Genomic DNA, 24,806 nt, shown 5'->3' with positions numbered 1-24,806 from the left:
GCTATCCAGAAGTGGTTGATATGAATTCTCAGTGCATAACAAACTGGAGGAGCTAGATGGGTTACTTTCATCCTGTCTTTTGGCACCTTTCATGATCCTCTCAGTTTGAACACAAATTCAAAAATCATCCATAAATGGTTTCTGAAAGATGGAGGATGACAGCAGGGCTGAGTCCCCCCCTCTCTCTCTCTATTACAGAATCAATTTTCTTTTTGAATTCCCTTCAAAGCAGGAGGCAAAGAGGGTATTAGTGGGCTAGGAATTGGAGGCGATTCACCCTAGAGCGATGGTACCCGGAACTGAATTTGCAGCACCAAAATCGAACCATCCTTGGATAAGGGCGTTGATATACCATTACATGCATGGTTGGAAAAGTTGCTTAAATTCAGAGGCGGGGGATTCATTGATATAGATGAGGGTGAGGAGAAAAGGAACCATCTCCTTTGGACTCACATCTGTGTTACTGAATCGATTTGGGATCCTCCAGCAAGGTTTATCTGGTGGTGGGAGAGTGGTCTTTTGAAATGTCAATCATTGAGACACCCACGCTAAAATCACAGCTGCCTGAAAAGCTGCTATGACACAGTTTAATGTCGAACAGTCCAAACACTTACCCTCATCAAGTCAAACACCAGTTGTATCTTCTCAATTCTAATTGCATCAGGCCTTGGGAATGGCCCATTTACTGTCTTTTACTCTTTTTTCTTGTTTAATTAGTTACATTAGTTTTGAAGTGCCTTGCTCTTCTTCCCTTTTTATTAGCAGTATGCATATTTTTAAGCCAGCTTTCATGCACCAACACAGAAATCTCAAATTCATGTTAACCACCTGCTAATCTTGCAATACATGGCACTGTATTTTTTGATTTTTGATTTATTTAGATGATTCTCCATGTGACTGCAACTTGAAGAAGATCCCATGAACCGTCTAGTTTTATGTGTAATGAGCAACACAACTGGTGGTGACTTGAAGGAATAACTACTAGTTACTTGATTATGAGTGCCTTACCAGATTGCAATTTTTATTGAAAAGCTGTTGAATTGGATTGCACTGTAATATGAGTTGTACCATGATGTGCTTGTTCTCTTTCCTTTTCTTTGTTCATATCTTGATATCAAGGAGATGTCTTTGTTGAAAGTGCTAAGCATTAAGGAATTTCGCTGTTTCTCTGCTTTCTTAGTTACACAACCTTGATTGGCATCTTAACTTGGACTAATGGAAAATGTTTTATGATGCTCTATAACTTAATATTAGATATTCAGCATATCATGACATTGCCTGTTAGTGAACAGTGTACACAAATCTAGCCGGAGAAAGTAATTTTGATGCTTAATTTTGCTTTGTGAAGGAAGCTTTACCAGGTTGCAAGGGAATTTGGACTGTCTACCACAAGAATACACGCATCCATCTCAGCGAATCCTCAAGGATGGCAGATGAAGAAGATGAATATCATGCATATTTGATTATTAGTTTGGAGGCTCGTACAATGGTACTCTTTTCACTTGTGCATAGTTCCAAATGTAAAATATCTGAGAAGAAAAATTACTTTTATTTTCCTGTCTATGCTGCTTTATAGCTGGAATTGAATCTTTTGTTGAGATACCTGTAACTTGATTTTCTTATCTTCTTCTGGCAGGTTCTGCAGACTGCAAATAATTTGGAGGAGGTAACAGAGAATGTCGATTACTATGTTCAAGGAACTACTCTTGCTGCTGGAAATCTATTTGGGAGGTGGTTTTTTTAGCTCAATCATTATGTTTGTATTTCCTATTTCCCTTCCAATAGCTTCTGTTTCCAATATCTTCTGTCATAGAGTATTTAAGTCTTCACTGAGTATGCTGCTAAACTTGATGCTTGGGAATTAGAAAGTACACACATGACCTTTCTTCCCCCTGCAACAATTTACTTCCTTCTTGGCCTGTTTGGTTTAGACTATTTTGGTTTGTTTGATTACTAGCTCAGTTCCATTTTATGTGATAATATTGTTTCATTTGATAACTACTCTCCCTGTTTTATTTTATATGATAATATTTTATTAGATACAGAGTCTGTGGTCTTAAGTTCACAAATATATACTCCCTCCGTCCCATTTTATGTGGCACCATTTCCTTTTTGGTCAGTCCCAAAAAGAATGCCACATTTCCTTATATGGTAAGTATTTAAAGGTACAATTCTTGTTTTACCCTTGTTGGTCCCACTTAATTTAAAAATAGTACTCCAATACATTTATGAGGAGAGAGAAAAGTGAGTCTACTTTTTAAAGGGCAATTTGGTAAACATTTCAAAGTCTTCATTTATTTCTTAAACTCCGTGCCCAGTCAAATGTTGCCACATAAAATGGGACGGAGGGAGTATATGATAAGTGATGTTGACTTGCGTGATGCCGGGTACTATGAAAGAGATGTTGTTCAGCTGGAATATTTCTATATATTAGAAAGGAAGGTTTCAACATGTCAGTTTGTGGGTAATAAATAAAAGTTCAAGGGTATTAAAGTCTTTAAAAATTCTTGGAAAATAAACTTGCTTAGGAAGATTGTCTTTTATGCTTTCTTATTTGTACCTTATCAAAGTTTTTTAAAAAGCTCATCCCTTACTACTAAATTACAAATCATGCCCTATAGTGCTACTGAAGTTGAAGATATGATGGGCACCATTTTTTCTATTTTCCATAAATGCAAACATGGGCCCTTACTCCTTCATAGAGTAATTTCCATTTGATTGGGCCCTTAGGTATTGCACATATTTAAATACCTTTCTTTTTTTTTGAAAAAGAATCAGCATAGTTAAATACTATTTCCTTCCTCTATTCACTTTTGCTTGTCTATTATTTTCAAAAATAGATTTTTAACTTTACTTTTTATTATTAAAATATCAGAAGTCAAAAATACCCCTGAAATATAGGAAAAGGACTAAAAATACCCTTCATTCACCTTATGGTCTAAAAATACCCTTCTACTCATCTTTTTGATCTAAAAATACCCTTCCATTTACCTTTTTGGCTCACTTTTACCCTTGAAACTAACAACCCTCTCTTTGTTTTTTTTTTTTTTTTTAAAAATATTTATTATGTGTTATTTTCTTATTTGATGAAATAAAACCCCACCTCTAGTAGATTTCCCCCCATAATTTATCCAACTCAGCACAACATACCTTTTCAAGACCCCAATTATTTTTTAAAAAAAAAATCTAGTAGTAATTTACTAATTTTTATATTTACTGCAGTTTTTTTCTCTTTTAATTTTGTTTTAGATAATTAATATACTATTAAAAATATTAGTAATGCCACAATTATAACAACATATTATATTATTCATAAATCCTAAGCAGTATCTACCTTCCATTTTTTTTTTAAAAATAACTCAAAACTTAATTTTTTTGCTGATAATTCTCTGTTATAACTAATTTCAAAGAAAAATTTCCACAGTAAATTATAATTAAAGATTAACTCATTCAAAAGGAAAGAAGAGAAGAAGATAGATGCTCATAACCTGTAGAGAAAAGAAAAGTAGGAAAAGAGAGAAATTTATACGATGTATTTATGGATAAGATAATATATTATTATGATTATGCCATTATTAATTTGTTTATGAAATACTAAGTATTTATATCATGTTTAGAATCTTGATTTAATTAATTAAATCTTAGTTGTTATTTTTTTCTTATGCCACGTGTCTTCAATCCAAGTAAGAATTTGGAGAAAATGGAGAGGAGTCGGATCCAAAAATAAATAAAAATCAAAAAGCTAAAACAAATACCAAAAAACGACTAGAATTTTAAAAAACATATGTATTTGGGGTCTTAAGAGGTATATTGTTTTGGCCTTTATAAATTATGAGAATTAATCTAGTTGAGGTGGGGTTTATTTCATCCAATAAGAGAATGAATGACACATAATAAATATTTAAAATGAATAAATAAAAAAAATAAAGAGAGGGTTGTTAGTTTCAAGAGTATAAGTGAGCCAAAAAGATGAATGAAAGAGTATTTTTAAACCAAAAAGATGAGTAGAAGGGTATCTTTAGACCAAAAGATGGATGAAGGGTATTTTTAGACCTTTTCCTCTACTATTATTTCAATTTTTTTTTTTTTTAAAACTTTACTTGTTATTACTAAAATATTAAAAAAGAATTTTTTTTTTTTCATAATTTATCCTTAGCATTAACTACTTATTCCCCAAATCATTTTTTAAGACGTAATACTAAATATTAATAAGGATAGTGTAGTAAAATAGTCATATCAATCATTATTTTTAATAGACAAATATGACAAGTAAAATTGAACGGAGGGAGTATATACTACAAAGTTATACTAAAAAGTAATTTGTGAAAGGAATAAAGAATGAGAAGAATCGATAATTTGAATCGACAAGAATGTTATCCTCCTATTGGCTGGAATTTTCCTGTGAAATCAATTCATATTAATTAATAATAATAATAAAGTAAATAAATGTTATTTTCTATTTGGATCTTTTATAAAGACAAAATTTTCTCTTAAACGTGTTCATTTTAGCAAATTAAGAAAAAAACATTATTTTCGTCTGATGTTATTCTTATCATTAAGTAATTTTATGAGATACTGAGTCAAATTTATGAAATATTTTTATAATTAATTTTTTAAAAACTAAAAAATTATCTAACGTACATTTTTAATTAAAGAAACCTAATAATTGGTCTGGTACGGTTCAATTCAGTCGTTACCTCGATTTTTAAAAATTTACTAATAATTCTAAAATTAAATCTATGGTAGAAAACATCTTCCCCGATGCTTATATACTCATAGATAATTAATATTTTAAATTTATTTTGATCATTAATAGACTACATATATATTTGTATCAGTAGTAGACTATGCATATTTTCTCTATTTTATCTTAAATATTATTTTGACAAAAATATATTGATAATTTCGTTTTAGTTTTAACAATGTTAGACCCATGCTGACATGGGCCACTCTTCCGCTAGTTTGTAAAAGAAGTAGAAGACACATGGTGTGGAATGTGGTACTGCTTGCACTTATGTGGGTTGCATGGAGAGACAAAAATAAGAGAACTTTTGAGGGTGTACACATGAATTTTGTAATTTAAGGAGTAACCTTGTGTCCCTTATTTCCTGTCGGGCACCCATGATATTCCATTTTGTATAGAAGATTGGATGTCCTTTGTAGAAATCATTTCCTCTTGTAGGTTCTCTACTTTTTGGTATACTTGTATATGAGCGCTTTGCCCATACATCAATAAAGTTTTACTTCATCTAAAAAAATTGATAAGTGATGTTGACATATATATTAGATTAGTGATAGTAGAGTATTGTATTAAATTAGTGTTGAAATACTTTTTGATAGAGAAATTAGCACAACAACAACATACCCAGTAACCCCACAAGTGGAGTATGTGGAGGGTAGTGTGTTAGGAAACGAGATTGTTTCCAATAGACCTTTGGCTCGAGAACAACAACAAGCAGTAAGAACAACAAGAAAACACAATAATCAAGGCTAGGGAAACAACCAGTAGAAACAAAAATCTAAGAATATGAAAATACTAGACTCCAAATAACACTTCTGTAAAGGGAAAGCAAAACACTCAACTACCTGTTTACCGATTATCCTAATTCTTGACCTTCACACCCTCCTATCAAGGGTAATTTCCTTGGTGAGCTGAAGTTGCGTCATGTCCTGCCTAATTCTCATGAAATTTGAAGTTTGAATAAGTTACTGAATTTTATTTCTTGAAAATTTTATAAAAGTGGAGTCATCTCAAACATATTTTGGCGTATTAAAGTAGAAAGTCACTGTGTAATTGAAATGAAAATGGCAACGTTTATACATCATTTTGTTAGTCACAACTGGTATTTGTATTCTGTATAATCACATTTCTTTGTCATTGACATTATATTTTTCAATGCAAATCATCATTTTCTAATGACCTTTTGTTTGCATAATCAAAACCAGTGATTCCTTCATTTGTTCTTGCCTCGTAAAGAGCTTTCTTGATGTAAACGTTCTGTAAGATAGAGATATTTAGTTTCTGTGCTCACTGTAACCTTTTCTTTTTCGTTTATTTATTTGTTGACTTGGTCCATTAGATTCTTGAATAGCTGAAGTCCCCCCACCCCCCCACCCCCCCCCGAGAAAAAAATGAAAAAGAAATTGTTTCCTGATTTGGTTGTGCAAGAAGTTGTACAATAATTTCCGAGGAGATTGACAAACCTTTTTTTCTCCTTAAAGGTACCTATTGCTGATTCAAAAGAAAGGGTTTGATGACGGCTCTGTTTTCTTTGTGGTCCTTAAATTATAATATGTTATACGTATAAAAAATGAGAATGCAGTATGCTCTATTCTTTTGTTTATGGTTGTTATGAATGAAAAAGTAAGAATTTAGTTCCCTGATCTGGAGTTCTGTTTTGTATATGCCACACTTTCTTTTCAAAACTTACCATTAGACTTATGTCTTGAATTTTGTTTTCTTTTCCTTGCTGATTATGTTGAGCAGTTGCATGGGTTTTTAAGTTTTTTAAATGCACTTCACGTTTCTGTGTAGACGCCGAGTTATCCAAGTGTTTGCTCATGGTGCTCGAATTCTTGATGGTGCATTTATGACTCAAGAATTGAGTTTTAAGGCTTCAAATGTGGAATCTGGCTCAAGTTCAGATACTTCTATTGTAGCTTCTGTTTCAATAGCAGATCCTTATGTTCTACTAAGAATGACAAATGGAAGTCTTCAGCTTCTTGTTGGAGGTATATTAGCAAGATAAGTTATATATGCTTTTGTAAGTTATTACCTCTCTTCTTGCAGTGGTAACCAACAAGAAAACTCATTCTTCGTTGCTTTATTTGATAAATCCTGTTCTAGCTTAATACCCTGCTGTCTTTATGCAATATTACTTATTTGTTTCGTGTTGGTTTGTGATATTTGTTGTGTACATTACGTCATAGAGTTTTTTTTTTTTGCACGCTCGTACATCAGAATGCCCTTTCTTTATCCTCAAAACTTAAATTGTTACTAAAGCATATTGATCTAGTTCGTATGAGTAACGATACAAGTGATATTTGACTAACTTAATTTAAAATAAACTTGAAACCAACTCATATATGTACTGCAATTCCCAAGGGACTTACCACTGGCCTGAATCATTATCTTACTACTAATTTGAATCATAATCTGCATTAGTAAAAATACATGCTGTAGTTATTTACTTCTTGGAACCAGAATGATGAGGCAGTTAGTCAGAAATTGGTGGAAACTTGTCCCTGCTTGCATCTGGTGGACCATTTGGAAGAGAGGAACTATAGAGTTTTTGAAATAATTTTGTGGAGAAAATCAAGATGAATTGTATATTTTTGTTTTATTTTTGGTGTAAAGAAAGCTATGCTAAGGAGGCTGAATCACTAGTTGACATGATAGGATCCTTGTGAAAGCAGTAGCTTAAGCTTGGTTGGGATTATGTAAAGTTTTCTCCACTGATATGGTGTAATTTAATATATAGTCGTTACCAGTTTCAATTTTTTTTTATTTCTGTAAGGCGTGAGCTGGTTTATTAATAACTGCACAATTCACAGTTTAAGTCTTTTTGTTTTCTGTCTTGAACCATGTCTTTTTAAGCTCAACTTTTCCATTTATCCTGTGTTTCTCTTCCATGCTGACTTTATTATTCCTTTCAGATCCATCATCATGCTCTGTTTCTCTTACTGTTCCATCAGTATTTGAAAGCTCAAAAAAGTCAATATCTGCTTGTACACTATACCATGATAAAGGTCCTGAGCCTTGGCTCAGGAAGACTAGTACTGACGCTTGGCTTTCTTCTGGCATGGGGGAGGCAATTGATGGTGCCGATGGGGTAACCCAGGATCAGGGTGATGTATATTGTGTTGTTTGTTATGAAAATGGCACTCTTGAAATATTTGATGTTCCCAATTTTACTTGTGTTTTCTCTGTTGATAAATTCATTTCTGGGAGGACCTACCTTGTTGACACCTTTATGCAAGACTCGGTCAATGGTCTTCATGCACATTCAAAGAATACCGAGGAAGTAATCCGACCTGGACAGAAAGAGAATAGTAAGGACGTGAAGATAAACGTGGTGGAGTTGATGATGCATAGATGGATAGGGAAACATTCCCGCCCTTTTCTTTTTGGGATATTGGCTGATGGGACGATTCTAAGTTACCATGCATATGTTTTTGAAGGTTCAGAGAATTCTTCTAAAGTTGAGGGATCTGTTTCATCACAGAATTCCATTAGTCTTAGTAGTACAAATGCATCTAGGCTCAGAAATTTAAGATTTGTTCGGGTTCCAGTAGACAATTATGCAAGGGAAGAGATGCCATCTGGAACCCAATTACAGCGAATGAATGTTTATAAGAATATTGGTGGTTCTCAAGGAATATTTCTCACCGGATCAAGGCCATCTTGGTTCATGGTGTTTCGTGAACGACTTAGAATACATCCACAGGTTATTGTTAACTTACTTCCATGTGTATTTCACATATTCTTGTTGTTGTTTTCTTGGTAGAGTAGAGAGGTTGGTGAAATTAGATTAAGTTGATGCCCATTTATGCTGTGGTTATTTGTGGTGCCTGGGTGAGGAATGAACCAGGAAATAATGGTCTTGCCTTGAAGCAACTTTCCTGGCACCACAACCATTTAATGTACCTGTAACCTTTGATGTCTAAGCTTAAAACTTTCACCTTGGGTCATTTACCTGTTATGTACTCTTCTTGACAAGTACTGCTTTGTTGCTGCAGCTGTGTGATGGACCTATTGTTGCCTTCACTGTCCTTCACAATGTTAACTGTAATCACGGACTTATATATGTTACGGCCCTGGTACGGTAATGAAATTGTGCTTCTTCCGACTTTCATGTGTCTGTGCTAATGTATTTCTGGATTGCTTTTTGTCACTGCAGGGAACTTTAAAGATTTGCCAACTTCCATCTTTCCTGTCCTATGACAACTATTGGCCAGTGCAAAAGGTGGGAATTCATTTTTGTAGACCAGTTAAACAATTTTCTTTTCCTTTTACTCCCTCCTTCCCTATTTTTTTTTTTTGGATTAAGTAAAAAAAAGAAATATATATATCTAAATAATTTTTTTTTTTTTTTCTTTTTTTGAAACGGGTAACTTGTATTCCTCAGCATTAAGGGGTATGCTGGCCGCCACCACCTCCAAAAAGCATTAACAGAGGAGAGAAAAAAACAAAAAAAAAAAACAGAAATACTTACAAAGAACCTACAAAATCAACTAATTGGATTTCCTCTTCTATATTTTGTTCTTTACACCAAAAACTTAAGTAATTACTTTCCATTTAATCTCCTGTATTGAGCATTCTTTTCCTTCAAAAATCCTCTGATTCCTTTCCTTCCAAATATTCCACCAGATACAAGCAGGTACTGTCCTCCACCACTTCTTTTGACTCTTGCTGCCCCCCTTCTGATCCAACAACTCAGTAAATCTGATGTGTGTTCTGGCATACACCAGTTTAGGCTTGCTAAATTGAAGAATAAAGCCCATACTTGTGTTGTTACTTTGCAATGCAAAAATAAATGTTTGTTGGTTTCCAGTGCCTCTTTGCATAGTAAGCATCTAGAGGCTATGTTGATGCCCCTTTTCTGTAATGCTTCATGAGTTAAACAGGCTCTCCTAGCTATCAACCAGACAAAACACTTCACTTTAGTGGGAGCCACACTTTTCCAAACAGCACTCCATGGTCCTGTTTCCTTCCTCCAGTTACCGATAGACCCCACTTGTACAATCTGTTGACAGAGAATCTTCCATCTGGGTGTTGTCTCCATAATAGACTGTCTGTTTCCAAATTAGTGCCTGGAAAGCTTTCTATCATATTCAGTAGTTCAATTACCCCTTCTATGTCCCAGTCATTTAACAACCTTCCAAATACCAAATTCCACCCTTGTTGAGACCACAACTCACTGATTTTGCACACTGACAGAATAAAGTCCAGGAAACAATTTTTGAAGAGATCCTTGACCAATCCAGTCTTCTTTCCAGAATAAAACCTTATCCCCCCTCCCAACTTTAACTTTTGTATTAACTTTTAGAGTCGGCCAAAAGCTTCTGATATTCCTCCAAACTCCAACTCCATAAGTGGTTGTTACTTCATCTGAACACCATTCCCCTTCTTGGCCGAATTTGTGTTGTATCTCCTCTTTCCATAGTGCATGCTCCTCTTGGTTGTACCTCCATAGCCACTTGCTTACCAGACTTTTGTTATGTAACATGTGCTTCCTTACTCCCAAACCCCCATAATTCCTCCCTTGTTGAACTTCTGCCCATTTTACTAAACTGAAACTGCTCTCAGTTTTATTTCATTGCCAGAGGAAATTCCTTCTCAAAGCATCTAGAATTTTGACCACCTCACCAGGTATAGGGAAAAGGGACATCACATAAGTTGGTAAGGAATCTAGTATAGAGTTTATTAAAATGACTACCTCCCAATGAAAGGTATTGAGACTTCCAAAGTGCCAATTCCTCTCGGTCTTCTTAATAATTCCATCCCAAATAGTAATGGCTTTATGGTTTACCTCCAATGGCATGCCTAGATAGACTGTTGGTAGCTTCTCTACCTTGCACCTCAAGATGTTTGCTAGTGTTTGTATCTGTTGAACTTCTTTTACAACTTCTTTTAGAGGAAACATATGGCTTTTTCTCCCGTTAACCTTGAGTCCAGAACAAGCCTCAAAAACTACCAGAATCACCCTTAAATAGCATAGCTGTTCCTGGTTTGCTTCACAAAGCACTATTGTATCATCGGCATACAGTAAATGTGTCATCTCCATACTCTCGTTTGCCCTGTTTCTTATATTGAAACCTACTATCCAATTATTTTCCAACGCTTTCCTCATTAAACTGTCAAATCCCTCCATAACTATAATAAAAAGGAATGGAGATAGAGGATCCCCCTGTTTAAGTCCTCTTTCTGCAGGAAAAAAACTTACGGGTTCTCCATTAACAAGGATGGAGAACCTGGTGGTTTTAATACAAAAGTCTATCCAACCGAGCCATCTATTTCCAAATCCCATTTGTCTAAGAGTGTTGATCAGGAACTTCCAATATAAATGGTCATAGGCTTTCTCAATATCCAACTTGCACATAACCACCGGTACGTCTCCTCTAATTCTAGTGTCAATACACTCACTAGCAATTGAAGCAACATCCATTATCTGTCTACCTTTAATGAAGGCCATCTGATGTTTGTTCACAAGCTTGCTTATCACCCTCTTCAATCTTTCTGCTAGAGCCTTGGCTCTGATTTTGTACACCCCTGTGATCAAACTAATTGGTCTAAAATCTCTCAGATCATTTGCCCCCACCTTCTTTGGAATCAAAGCTACAAATGTAGCATTAAAACTTTTTTCAAATTTCTGTTGAGTGTGGAAGGTGTGGAAGGTCAACATTAAGTCCTCCTTTATAGTTTCCCAGAAAGTTTGAAAAAAAATCAATGTGTAACCATCCGGGCCAGGTGCCTTGTCTGCTGCACACATTTTGATCCCTTCTAACACCTCTTCCCCTTCAAATCTTCTTGTAAGCCATTGTTGCTCCTCCATAGTAATAGTTTGAACATAAAAAATATTCAAATCTGGACGCCAACTTTTTAATTCTTTGTAAAGATTTTGATAGAAATCCACAATGGACCTCTTAATCTCCATAGAATTAGAGGACATAACCCCATCGATCATCAAAGAATCTATAGTGTTGATTCTCTTACGCGCAGTGGCCATTCTGTGGAAATACTTTGTGTTCTTGTCACCCTCTTTGATCCACTGAATTCTGGATCTCTGTCTCCAATGGATTTCTTCATTTTTAGCCGTTTGTTCATACTCCATGGCCCATTGTGCTTTCATCATTAACTCATCATCAGTAAGAGAGATCTGGCCTCTTGTATGATTTCCTAACTGCCAATTTGCTCCAGAAGTTGGTCCTTTCTAGCCCTCCAGTTACCTTTATTCTCCTTGCTCCATTCCTTGAGTTTTACTTTCAAAAGACTCAATTTTGTTGTTCACTTAAAGTCTGCTCTTCCTGTCACATCAAAAGAATTCCACCAGTCTTGTACTTTGGATTTGAACCCCTCCACATTCAGCCACCATTTTTCAAACTTGAAATATGATCTGTTGAAGACCTCATCTCCACATTACAACAAAATTGGATTATGGTCAGAACCCAAACTAGGCAAGGAACTCTGTCTGATTTGATTAAACAATTCGTCCCAAGGAAATGAATGCATGAATCTGTCAATCCGTGATGCATTTCTATGATTTGACCCTCCTCTCCAAGTGTAAGATCCTCCAAATAAAGGGGGGTCAAGTAGCTCTAGTTCATTGATACAACTAGAGAAGTCTTTCATTGCTCCTGAAAGTTTGGTATGATTTGTCTTTTCTGAAGGGGATCTAGTAGTGTTGAAATCGCCACAAACCACCCAAGGTTCTTCACAAAAGCTCTTCATTGCACCTAATTCTTCCCATAACTCATTCCTTTCATTTCTATCACATGAAGCATATACTGCTGTCTATGTTGCTCGGACTCTTCAAAAATGACACGGGTGCGGCATCAAAAGTGAAGAGTCCGTGCAACTAAGACTGCTGTAAGAAACCAAGTGAGATCTACATTAATGCCACTCAACTTGCAAGTGATCATCTGATTTCCACTCTCCGCCATCTCCCCCTTCCAAGACCTTTTATCCCACATAATAATTATATTCCCTTTACTACCTAATGCCTCCATCCAAATTCCCCCCCACCCATCTATTACCCTCTAATTGTTGACTACGATCTCTTACTGCTCCCTTTAATTTTGTCTCCACCAAAACGTTGCCTATAAAAGGTTCTTATCAAGAGTTAATTGAGAAGTTTAAAGTTAAATTGTTTCCAAATATAGTAATATGATATTTTTTTTGGAATAGACTAATAAGGAAATAGTGCCATATAAACTGGAATGGGGGAGTATATGTTCACATATTATTTTAAGCACTCCTTTAATTTTTTACTCTATGCATATAGCCATATACAAATATTGTTTTCAAATGTCATTTTTGTTTCTAATGCTCTTTCTATGTTTTTCTATTTTAAAAAACTGCAAAAAAACAAATACTTTAAAGGAAATTCAAAAGTCTTTTCTAAATTATGTCTTATTATATTGATCCTCTGGATATATTACGATTGATCTGCTTTTGATGAACTAAGGCAACACAATAATTGTGCTTGTGTCAAGTATATTTATGGATATCCAATTGAGGACAGAGGTTAGAAATTTTGGGCACTTCGCATGAGAGCTTCAACAAAGATAATATGATTGTATAATGGCTAACTAATTGATTGATGAAAGTGATTACTAACTGGAAGAATTTGTGCAGTGGCCAACTAATGGATTGATTAGAGGGATTTATTAGTAAAGTTTCAAAGCTAGGGATAATTGCATCTCGAGCAGTTCAACTACTGGTCAAGGAATGTCAATTATCCTATTATAAATATAGCATGTTGTTCAGCTTTTTCAATAATATGAAGAGCTCCTCCCTGCGAAAATAATTAAAGTAATGCATATGAACTGTTGCTAATGTTTTCCCATTAGTTAGAGTACAAAATCATTAGTACATAAAGTTGGATATTTGTTTCTCCCAATGGATATCTGAATTTTAACATTTCTCATCTTTCTTCTCTTTTATTCTTGGGACTGGGTTGCAGATACCACTAAAGGGAACACCACATCAAGTTGCTTATTTTGCTGAGAAGAATGTTTACTCAGTTATAGTTTCAGTTCCAGTGAGTATATACTCCATCTTCTGTTATCTATTTGTGGTTTGAGATTAATGTATTAACATATGTTGTTAGGCTGGTAATACAAATGCTCAGAGATGAGTCATAAAGCATACAGCAATTTGTGTACTACAGAGCTTTCCTATGCATGAATGCACAACATAGAATTGTTCTCACACACACACACAAAAAAAAAAAAAAAAAAAAAAAGAGGAACTAAGATAGAAAGAAAATGTGAATCATTGGTGGAAAAAACAGAGGCTAGCATTAATATTTACTGGCTTCATTTCATACAGTTCTACTTATTTCCGACAGGTTCTTAAGCCATTGAATCAAGTCCTATCAACTATAGCTGATCAAGAGGTTGGTCAGCAGTTTGATCCTGATAATTTAAATTATGAAGGAACCTATCCTATAGAAGAATTTGAGGTGCGGATTGTGGAACCGGAAAAATCTGGTGGGCCCTGGAAAACAAGGGCAAGTATTCCTATGCAAAGTTCTGAAAATGCTCTAACTGTGAGGATGGTTACTTTACTTGTGAGTTCAATTTTATTCCTCTTCTTTCTCTTTTTATTGTTTGTTTCCTTACAGAAGCTTATTTAAAAGAAGGGAAGAATTTAAAATTGAGTACAAGCTCTCCAAAAAGGATTTCAAACTTAATTTTTTTTCTTTATAAAAAAATTCAATGTTTACCTCTCTCAAACTTAGCTGATTCAATTATTTGAAGGTCAAGTTACCACCTTCTAGTTGGATTCTTAACATTGATAACCTCGTTTATTGAGAATAAAATATCTGGGGGGGGGGGTATCTCTTTAATAAAAAACTACAACTTTCGGAACTCCAATTTGGAAAATACAAGATACTGTTTCTAGTTGTACATTCATTAACTCATCTGTGCATTTTCTCTGTTGAATGTCACAATTACCTAAAGTAAGAGTTTCTGAAGCTCCAGTTTCCCTTTGAAAAGCTATTTCTCACCCTTAAGTCGGAAGTGTAAATGAAAATACCATGGCAAGGAAATTTGTTGGTTCCCCTAATTGTCACTTGGTCAATTGAAATGTGACCTGGGGTATTTTGTCTCCTCCCCTTTCCAAAAGAAAGAAGAAGAAGAAAATAAAACAAAACCTGGAGCACTACTTGAACACAACTTTGGTAGGAACATGAGGAGACTATTAAATCTTACCTTTAAAAAAGAGGAATATGTGGAGACTTTCAAAAATTAATCATTTCCTCTTTTTTTCAATGTTCTACAACAGAATACAACAACGAGAGAGAATGAAACACTTTTGGCAGTTGGAACTGCTTACGTGCAAGGGGAGGATGTGGCTGCAAGGGGGCGTGTGCTTTTGTTTTCTATAGATCGCACTGCTGATAATTCACGAACATTGGTATCTCCCACCACATGGCTTTTGGCTTCCATATTTCCTCCTTTGTTTTGGGCAAAATGAGTTGTTTTACTCTCTTCTTTTAAATGGTTTCAGGTATCAGAAGTCTACTCAAAGGAATTGAAGGGTGCTATACCTGCTTTAGCTTCACTTCAAGGTCACTTGTTGATAGCTTCTGGTCCTAAAATTATCTTGCATAAATGGACGGGTTCTGAATTGAATGGAGTTGCCTTTTGTGATTATCCTCCACTTCATGCTGTGAGCCTAAATATTGTAAGTACAATTTTTAGTGACTTTTCCTTCACTTTTCAGGAATATTATCAGATCAAACTCCCGTTAAGGCTTAGTACTTGGATGATTTATTCAGTACATTTTTCATTTCATCTAGGGAAGTTATGTAAATCATGGTTCGTTTAATTTGTAATTATTGAAGTTTAAGAATGTGGATCAAAGGTAGCCGATAGCCCACCCTCTTCCGAATTTGCATAGAGGATATAAAAGCTTATGAATATAATCTGAGATTTAATATTATAAGCTCACAAGGAATAGCATAATTTATAATCTTAAAGAGTGGTGAGTTCAACATTAAAAAAAAATGCCTAGTGCATATCCCATTTTTTGCACACCAGGGTTGTGAAAATCCACGAGAAGTGGCAGGGTGTGCCTAGATTGAGGAGTTCCAGTCATAATGCTGTAAAGAGTGCATAAGATGTAGTCATGATTTGGTGAATCCAAGTGCTGCAGTTCCTATTATTCTGCATTGTTGGTAACAATTACAAAATTCGATGAGATAAATCATTTTGCAGTTTATGCTTAGACCAAAAACAAAGTGGAAAATAACTTGAATGAAATGTGATGAAAGGAGCAACACTCTGCTAATAGTTTCTTTTCTCTATTGAAATATTCAGATTGGTTGTCCTATATCTATTACTTGTTGTTGGACAAATATTTTTGGTGGCTCAAGCTACAAAGAGAATCAAATAGACTGTTGGGGAGGAGCACATAATTTATTGTTTATTCTCTAAAACCTTGTCAATTTCCATAAATGAGGGATCTAATAGTACCTTTTCATTCTTGGACAAAAGATATCAAATCATGAAAGTATTTGGAGTTCTCTTTGTTTAGTTTCCTAAAGCTTCTCACAAAAAAAATATTCTGAATGTTTTCCATACCTTTTCCTTCAATGTTGTAAATCATAGGTGAAGAACTTTATTCTTCTTGGAGACATTCACAAGAGTATATCCTTCGTCAGTTGGAAAGAGCCTCAACTGAGTTTATTGGCTAAAGATTTTAGTCCGCTTGATTGTTTAGCAACAGAGTTTTTGATTGATGGTAGCACTCTCAGTCTTGTAGTTTCAGATGATCAAAAGAATGTTCAGGTATGTTCTGGTTTTATATTTTTCTGTATTGTCGATGCAATAGCTTTCGTGATAAAATACGGACCTTAGACCTAACTCAACCCCAAAAACTAGTTTAGAAGTTGAGGTTTTCCAAGACGATATAATGACAACCACCCATTTCCTCCACATACCAAGCTTACCAACCATAGCATGGACAACATAACATGGAGGCCCAACATTGAAACACACAATAACATGGATGAACCTTGCTTTGGTACCATGATAAGAAATGAATCTTGGGCCTAACTCAACCTCAAAGCTAGCTCATAAGGCGAGGGTTGTCCAAGACCATATGAGGAGACAACCTATTACCTCTACCAATGTGGGACATGTAAACCTTGAAGGCCTTTGCTCTTCTTTGAAACTTTAAGTTCACAGAACAAGTTCACTCTAATAGCATGTGTACACCCAATGTCTAGGATTAGTTGAAAACCCATAAGTTGGTTCTCTCTAACTTTTTCTTCTGATGCAAAACTTGTTGCCTATTACCTTTGTTTGAGTGGGTAAAAGTCCTACATTCATTAGCTAGCATTTGGGGTTGAGTTAGGCCCATATGCGCCATATCTTTACATGGTATCAGAGCCAGGTCCATTCCCGTTTGTTCTCCCGGTCCACGCTCTAGTGGGTCTTGGGCGTGAAGGGGTTGTTAAAGTTGGTAAAAGTCCCCCATTGGTTGGGGAATGGACTGGTGGTCTCCTTATATGTACTTGGGCAATCCTCCCATCATTGTCTAGCTTTTGGGGTTGAGTTAGTCTCAAGTGCCATATCTTTACAATCTTCAACCTGAGAGTTTTGTTTTTTTGTTCTCTATTCAGCTCCCTCCTGTACAACTTTTTTTTTTTTTTTTTAATTATTATTATTAACTTTTTTTGTGCTTCCATTCCTTTGGGTTGGAGAAGGGGCACTCACTGATTAGAAAAAGGTGGATGAGTTTGCTACGATATGACTATTCTAATGCATGAAAATGATGCAAACTAGCTTTTGCCACTGAGCATGTCGTGAGCAAATTCAATTTTGAGTCACAGAATTTTATAGTTTCCGTGGATGATATTCTAAAGTGAAATTTGTGACCTGCGACATAGTTATGGAAAGTATATAACTAGTCATACTTGCAATAGTTATTCAGATATATGTTGGTCAGTATCACTGATCTTGCATAGCATTCTGATAATGGTATCTAGCCAAGAGGTTAATAGCTTTTTTTTTACTTCCTACTGCCATTACTTTAGCAATGGTTTGAAGACCTGCGGTGTTATTCAAATTTAATCAGGGGCTTTGATATCCGACTCTAATTACTTAATATTTGCTTAAATGTAGATATTCTACTATGCTCCAAAGGTGTCAGAAAGTTGGAAAGGGCAGAAGCTTCTGTCTAGGGCTGAGTTCCATGTTGGTTCTCGCATTACAAAGTTTTTACGCTTGCAGTTGCTTCCCACTACATCTGAACGTACTGCTACCACTCCTGGCTCTGATAAAACTAATCGCTTCGCTACAGTGTTTGGCACTTTAGAAGGCAGCCTTGGCTGTATAGCCCCTCTGGATGAACTTACTTTTCGTAGGCTTCAGTCCCTGCAGAAAAAGCTTGTCACTGCTGTTACCCATGTTGCTGGATTAAATCCAAGATCTTTCCGCCAGTTCCGTTCAAATGGAAAAGCTCATCGGCCTGGTCCAGACAACATAGTTGACTGTGAGCTGCTATCCCAGTAAGTAGTCTTTGGAACTGTCTAGCACTTCTTTTTAGTTTACTCAAATTTTGTTTTGTATGTGTTGCCAACTTCCTTGTTTAGACAGTTGAGTATGTACCATATTATGTTTGGTGGTACCTTCTCAAAATAAAATTATGTTTGGTAGTGAGTGAAAAGGAAGCGTCTTGCCTTGTGATGAGATTGAAGAGCTCCGTGACCATGACTACAATAATTTGTTTCTGAAGACTGGTTTGGGGTACTCTAGATCTCACACTCATTTCTACACGGACATACAAGTCTCTGACAAGATTAAAAGAGCATTGGCTAATGCATGATGTAATATACATTCAAGAAAAAAATAGACGACCTATTAAACGTGTCACAACACCAAAGCATTCATCCTAACTGGTTAGTATAACTTTTCTTTAGATGAATTTTTAGTCTCATCTTGTCATCTTCATTTCTTAGTGTCACATTTAATGACTGGTGCATAGGGAGGTCTATGGAGAACATGATTAAATCTACCCTACTGACCTCCGAGTTTACCCTTTATATATGCTACTTATACGTTATCATATGTGATCACTTTTGATCTTGAGTGGATGTTGTATGACTGCATATCTATCTCAGTAAGTTTTGTTAGAGAGTACACATATTCTTGTTTGTTTCGTAAGAGTTCTCAAAGGGATTTATAACCTCCTAAGGGATGCACCTACTACCTTAAGATAGATGCTCCGACTCTTTCACATGGTATCAGTGCCAAACTTTGGTAAGGCCGTTTTCATAATTGTTCTTCTGTATCTATTCTTTTTACTCTGTGTTTCTCTCATCTCTCTCAATTCAAGCCCTATTGAGCCACTAGATTTGCTCCAAGCTCACTCCTATGCCTGTTGAGCCTACTCTCTTCTTGGCTCCAGGCTCCCTCTTGAGACATACTCTCTCTATATCTCTCCCTGAAAGTGTTCAAGTTTGTGTAAAATCCTAGAATAAGGTTACTTATCCCTTATTTGTTGTGTAAGGGTTTCAAAGGATTTTATTATGCCTTGGGCTGCTTCACCCATTCCTTTAAGGTTTTGAGTTGGATACTCAGCTTTTTTTCTCAGTGCCTAAGATAATTAGCATAGAGCAGTGCCAAAACTATGCAAGGGCTTAAGCTCAAAGCACTATCAAAATGTGGGTTTTAGTAGAGATGCACAATGAAGGAAAAATAAAAATTGTAGTATATATATATAATGCTTGAAAAGGAGGAGCAAGATGGCCCAGTGAGGTGCGAGAGGTTGGCGGTGATAGGTTCGAGGGGAGGTAGAGGTAAACTGAGGAAGAAGTGGTGAGAGGTGATTAGATGGGGCATATCACATCTTCAACTCACTGAGGACATGATCTTAGCTGGGAGAGCATATAGGTCGATGATTAGGGAAGATGGTCAGTAGGTAGTTGAGCTTCTCCTCTTCTCCCAGTGGTAGAGCAGGGTTTTAGTCTGGAGCACCTATCTGTTTCCTTACCAGTGGCATCATCCTATTCTTCAATTCTATTACTACTGTTGTTTCTTTTACTTTTGTTATCTTCACTATTTTTACTTTTTACTGTCAGCATTTCTCTTTCTTCAGTATTTCCATCATAGCTTTTGTCTCTTGCATTTCTTTCAAACCTATTCGGAAAATACTTTTCTTGAGTTGAGGGTTTATTGGAAACAGCCTCTCTTCCCTACAAAGGTAGGGTTAGGGTCTTCGTATATCCCTACCCTCTACAATCATACTTGTGGGACTATACTGAGAATGTTATTGTCGTAATGCTCGAAAAGAATATAATCACAAAAAAAAACAATTTTAAGACCAGTGTAATTGAAAAACGATAATTTAAAGAAATAGATGAAGTAAAAAAGAATGTAGGTTCAGAAACCAGTTAAAATTTGGATTTAGATGAAAACATGTAATTTTAAGTTTCTTATTAAGTTACTACTTTTCTTAAATACAATCTCTAAATTCCTTTTTCTATTCTGATTATGTTATTGTTTAGTGTCTACATTTTAAATCATCTTATGGGTGTGTTTTAGCTTTTGAGGCCTAACGTTTCCTTCCATATTGTTGGTTTTACTATTGTTTTTGAACTTCCTTTTGAGAATTGATAGTTGTATTGATTAAAAAAACACCAAGAAGGTGCAAGCAGAATTTTTTACAGATCAAAAACAAAAGTATGTCCCTCTTCTTCTTAGGGATCCTATCAGATCTTGTAAGGTAAGGAGCATTAGTTTTCCAGATCTGTTTCCACTTTCCAGAAATCAAGCTATCATAGTAAGATTTTCACTGTGAATTGATATCTGATTTTACTTTTTTCTAAATCCTTGCACTGTGATAGAACATCGGAAGTTCTCCAGAATTGGTAGCAGTTTACCATCATTTCCTCTGGATTCTAGAGGACACTGTGCTTGCTTCTAGCATTACAGAAAGTCTATGTATGTCAGGGAACAACTTTTTGAGAGGAGCATGACCTATCCATTAGTTATTCCAGAAAGAGATAATCCTCCCATCCCCAACTTTGAAACTAATGATGTCCATAAATTGTTGCCACTGATTCCAGATGTTTATCTAAACCTCAACACCATAAGGGATGTTTATAGTTTTAGTATCCAGGGGCTATCAACTCCATACTCCTCACTAACTACTTCTTCCATAAATCTTGTTCTTCAGATATGAACCTACACATCCGTTTCATCATCTAGCTGATGTTGATGTTCTGTTGCTTCAGATTCCTAATTTTCAGTCCCTGCTCCATTTTACTAGCTATAAAAATAATGGTCCATTTTACTAGGTGAAATGTCCTCTTTCCCCTTGCCATAAGAACTCCCTTTGTTTATCCAAAGTCCAAATTTTTTTAGTCCAGCACATCATTTATCAGTACTAGTCTACCCCTCAATGGCAAGTATTGACTCTTCCACCTTGCCAATCTATCCTTGCATCTTTCCAGTACCTCTTTCCAAATTTCTGATGCTTTGTTCTTAGCTCTCACAATAAAAACCCAAATAAGTAGGGACGTGATCCTACATCAAACCCCAATGCATTTGCAAGCATGCCAGATTTTCAACTTCCTTAACAGGAAAGATTAGATTTCTACCAAATGTGATGGCGCCCTGAGATTGCTTCAAAAACTGTGACAATAACTCTGAAGTGTCTAAGCTGCTCCACTGTTGCACCACACATAACTAATGTATCATCAAGATAGTTAGATGGAACTTCCAAGCCATTCTGTTCATTATTTGAAGCTCTGAACTACCATTATGTTTAGCAGTCTCGAACATATTTCTGAAGCGTTCCATTACCAAGATAAATAAGAAAGGGAATTGGATCCCCTTGTCTCAAACAGGGGAACTATTCACTAATACAGAATGTCTACTGGTGCTTATGCAAAAGGCGATTCATGTATTCAACTTTCTCCCAAAACTCATTGATGCCAGAAACTTAAGTACGAAGCTCCATCCCCCCCTCTAGTATCCACACATTCACTGGCAATGAGAATTGCGTCCATGCTTTGTCTGTTCTTATGAAGGTCATCTGAAAATCATCAAGTAGTTTGATCATCGCCCTCCTCAATCTTTCTGTCAGAATTTAGAAAATGATCTTGTAAGCAGTGAAAATTAAATTGATGGGTGTAATATCCTTCAAACACATCACCTGGTTTCTTTGTGATCAAAGCATTGCAGGTCATATTCAATTTTTTTTCTAAATTTTCCTGTCAGCAAAAATAGATCCATTCTTTCATAAAATGATCTATGATAATAGATCAACATGTTTGAGAAAAGTCCATGGTGTGTCTATCAGGTCCCGGGGCTTTATCATAGCACACTGCTTGATGATATCCCATACATTCTGCTCCTCAAAGTCTTTGTGACCAATCATTCTCTTCTCCCATTTATTCTTGGACACTCCCTTATATTGAAATCAGGTCTGTAGAATGCATGACTACGTTAAGTCAATTTTGGGGCAAAGAATCTCCATAGAAGGAAAACTATGTTCCTTGGCTTGAAGGTAGGTATCTTCCGTTGGAAATTTTATCACCTTTTTGGTGGTGGGTGAAGGCTTATCAACGAGACTCGTGGTGCTTAATGCTGTGATGAAGTGAGAATATTTAAGATCTGGTTATGACTTGTAAAATTTTGTGAAATTTGTGATAATACACTGTGTTTCAATCTTTTTGACAACGTTGATCTGTTGTAGTAGCATCTGAATTTGTATCATTAATGTATATATCTTGTTCATTTTGCAGCTATGAGATGCTCCCATTGGAGGAACAGCTTGAGATAGCTCAGCAGATCGGAACCACTCGGATGCAAATAATGTCAAACTTGAATGACATGATCTTGGGTACAAGTTTCTTATAATGTAGCTCTAATGAGGACCTATAGATCAGAAACCAATGTAGCTAATTTGAAGGAAGTGGGGAACTGGAGCATTTCAGAAGTAATCTTCGACCAGTTAAAAGCCTTCAGTAATCATCCTCGTAGAACTAAGACGGCTTTTAACTCCCAACAAGCTGTTTCCTCACAAATCATGAATCTGAGGAGCGTTGCAGTCATCATTCTCGTCAAGAGCAGCGTTGGTTCTCTGTTGTTATTGATGGATGTATATGAATTAGGTGTATGAAACCCAGGGTCATTTATTATGTATTCCTGCTTAAGATGAAAGGTGAAGTTTGATCTTCTATAACCAATCATTGCTTATCTTGTAGATTATGTTATGATGTATAAGTGATTACACCGTCACCAAAATTAGGAATTAGTACGAAGGGTATGCAGAGCAGACATGAAGTCAAATTCAGCTTGAACTTAGATTGAATGAGAAAGTGTACTTGAGGTGATTTTTGCTTTGCATCTCGAAAATACTAGTTTGTCCAATTCTGGTGGTTAACAGTTCGCATCTATTGCATATTTTCTGCCACCTCGCTCCATATTCCGAATAACTAAGAGCAACACTTTCATTTCCAGAGTTTTTTCTTCTTTCCCTTAAAGCATCCTGTGTTTGTAGTTCATACAGATTCGTACTAGAAACATACTATGTGGTGGGTGGATTAGTGATACTCGAATCGAAAAGCTTTGTTCAAGGAAAAAAGAAACCCTTGTCACTTTCACAATACCCTTACTTCCTATTCTGATTCTTTTGTTTTATGTATGTATCCATTCTTAACGAATGATTGTTAAAAGTAGTTCAAAATCTGGGTTACAGCGTTGCACGTGTTTATAATCAGGATGGACGTGAACATTTGGAAAGAATGTTCCAATGGCCAGTCTTGAAGGAGAAAAACTCTAGTCATTGATGCCATGGCTTCTCAAAAGAGAAGAGGAGTGGGGTTTATTGGACGCATTAGTAAATACTTAATAGATGGACAACCCATATTGATCTAGGTAAAATGGTTGTCTGAAAATTTTTGTGGTACATATATATGTTTAATTTGTTTCTTTTTTCCCAAAAAAAGAGGTGTAGTATGCAATTGTCTATGAACCTAGATAATAAATACCTGATTATTCATGGTATGATTTATTCCTATTTTTACTTAAATGACACCAAGGGGATACCAAATGAATAGAATTGGGATATGAATGAAATATTCCCATTGAAATGAGGCTAGGGAGCCACTATGAAGAAGTCTTGGGAGTTATGAAGGAAGCTTCGAGCTCATACTGCTCCTGGGTTGGGAATGGGAATTGAACTTTATGAGATCAAAACATTCCTCAGTAGCTTGTGGTAGAGCGGTCGGTTTACAATCTTACACCATAAAGAAGCATTAAGCGACCATAATAATCCTTTTAAATGTTAAAACTCTATGACTTGACCAATATTTCCATGGAAAAGAATATCATAGAAATAAAGAAGTCAAAATCCATTCATATAGTTTGGGACAAATGCTTTTGGAAATGTCTAGAAAAAGAGAGACAGAATGCAATGGAGATTAGTCAAGTTATAGATAGCATATGGCCTCCTCTCCCATGATTAGTTTCTTCCTCTTTTTCCAATTTGTAGTCCCATTCATATTACATTATTGTGTATAGTCCATAATCACTAGATATTGTTGTTATATCTCTTTCAAATGCTACCAAAAAAGCCCATCATGAAGTTAACTCCTCAATTCTAAAAAGATCTTAAATTTGGTCTCATCAAGGGATACGTGTGGGAAGAAAGATTATCCATTTGTTATGGAGAGAAGGGAGAGTTCTATCTATACGTGCAATTGCGAATCCTTAATATAGTTTACGAGTGTTTACGTGTGTTTAGTTCTTCTCATTTGTCCTAGGCTTGGTGGACAGAGTTACTTGGTACCTATTGCTGGTTGGAGGTGGCAGGTATCTCGTGGATTTAGTCGAGATGTAAAAGTTGATCCGAACACAACGATCATAAAAAATAAAAATAAAAAGGGCGTTAGGTTTCTTTGGTGGATAATAACGTGAAATTAATCATCGTCCATTTTTTGTTGTTAGAGCTATGTTCAACGAGTTACGTATATAAAGTATGAACAAAAGTTACTGGTTCCCAAAAGTTGGTACCTTAAGCATAGCTTCATCCCCTGCTTATAATAGGGAAAGAGCAATTG

General features: G+C 35.7%; 1 protein-coding gene across 1 annotated transcript in view; it reads left to right on the top strand.

The window, feature by feature from the left end:
- The window catches only part of LOC125828312 (cleavage and polyadenylation specificity factor subunit 1), a 47,916-nt gene extending 24,982 nt beyond the window's left edge, over positions 1-22,934 (top strand). Inside the window, exons 14-26 of the mRNA XM_049507625.1 lie at positions 1,349-1,489; positions 1,637-1,731; positions 6,536-6,732; positions 7,657-8,447; positions 8,740-8,820; positions 8,901-8,966; positions 13,686-13,763; positions 14,073-14,294; positions 15,014-15,145; positions 15,239-15,415; positions 16,342-16,521; positions 17,860-18,245; positions 22,488-22,934. Of these exons, the coding sequence (XP_049363582.1) occupies positions 1,349-1,489; positions 1,637-1,731; positions 6,536-6,732; positions 7,657-8,447; positions 8,740-8,820; positions 8,901-8,966; positions 13,686-13,763; positions 14,073-14,294; positions 15,014-15,145; positions 15,239-15,415; positions 16,342-16,521; positions 17,860-18,245; positions 22,488-22,602 (2,661 nt within the window). The 3' untranslated portion in view covers positions 22,603-22,934. The remainder of the gene's footprint in view (positions 1-1,348; positions 1,490-1,636; positions 1,732-6,535; positions 6,733-7,656; positions 8,448-8,739; positions 8,821-8,900; positions 8,967-13,685; positions 13,764-14,072; positions 14,295-15,013; positions 15,146-15,238; positions 15,416-16,341; positions 16,522-17,859; positions 18,246-22,487) is intronic.
- The last annotated feature ends 1,872 nt before the right edge of the window (positions 22,935-24,806 follow it).

This window comes from Solanum verrucosum, unplaced genomic scaffold, assembly GCF_900185275.1.
Source record: "Solanum verrucosum unplaced genomic scaffold, falcon-dt-bn FXZP01000047.1, whole genome shotgun sequence".
NCBI classification, from domain to species: domain Eukaryota; kingdom Viridiplantae; phylum Streptophyta; class Magnoliopsida; order Solanales; family Solanaceae; genus Solanum; species Solanum verrucosum.
The sequence above is the reverse complement of the archived record's forward strand: the minus strand, read 5'-3'. Positions and strand labels throughout refer to the sequence as shown.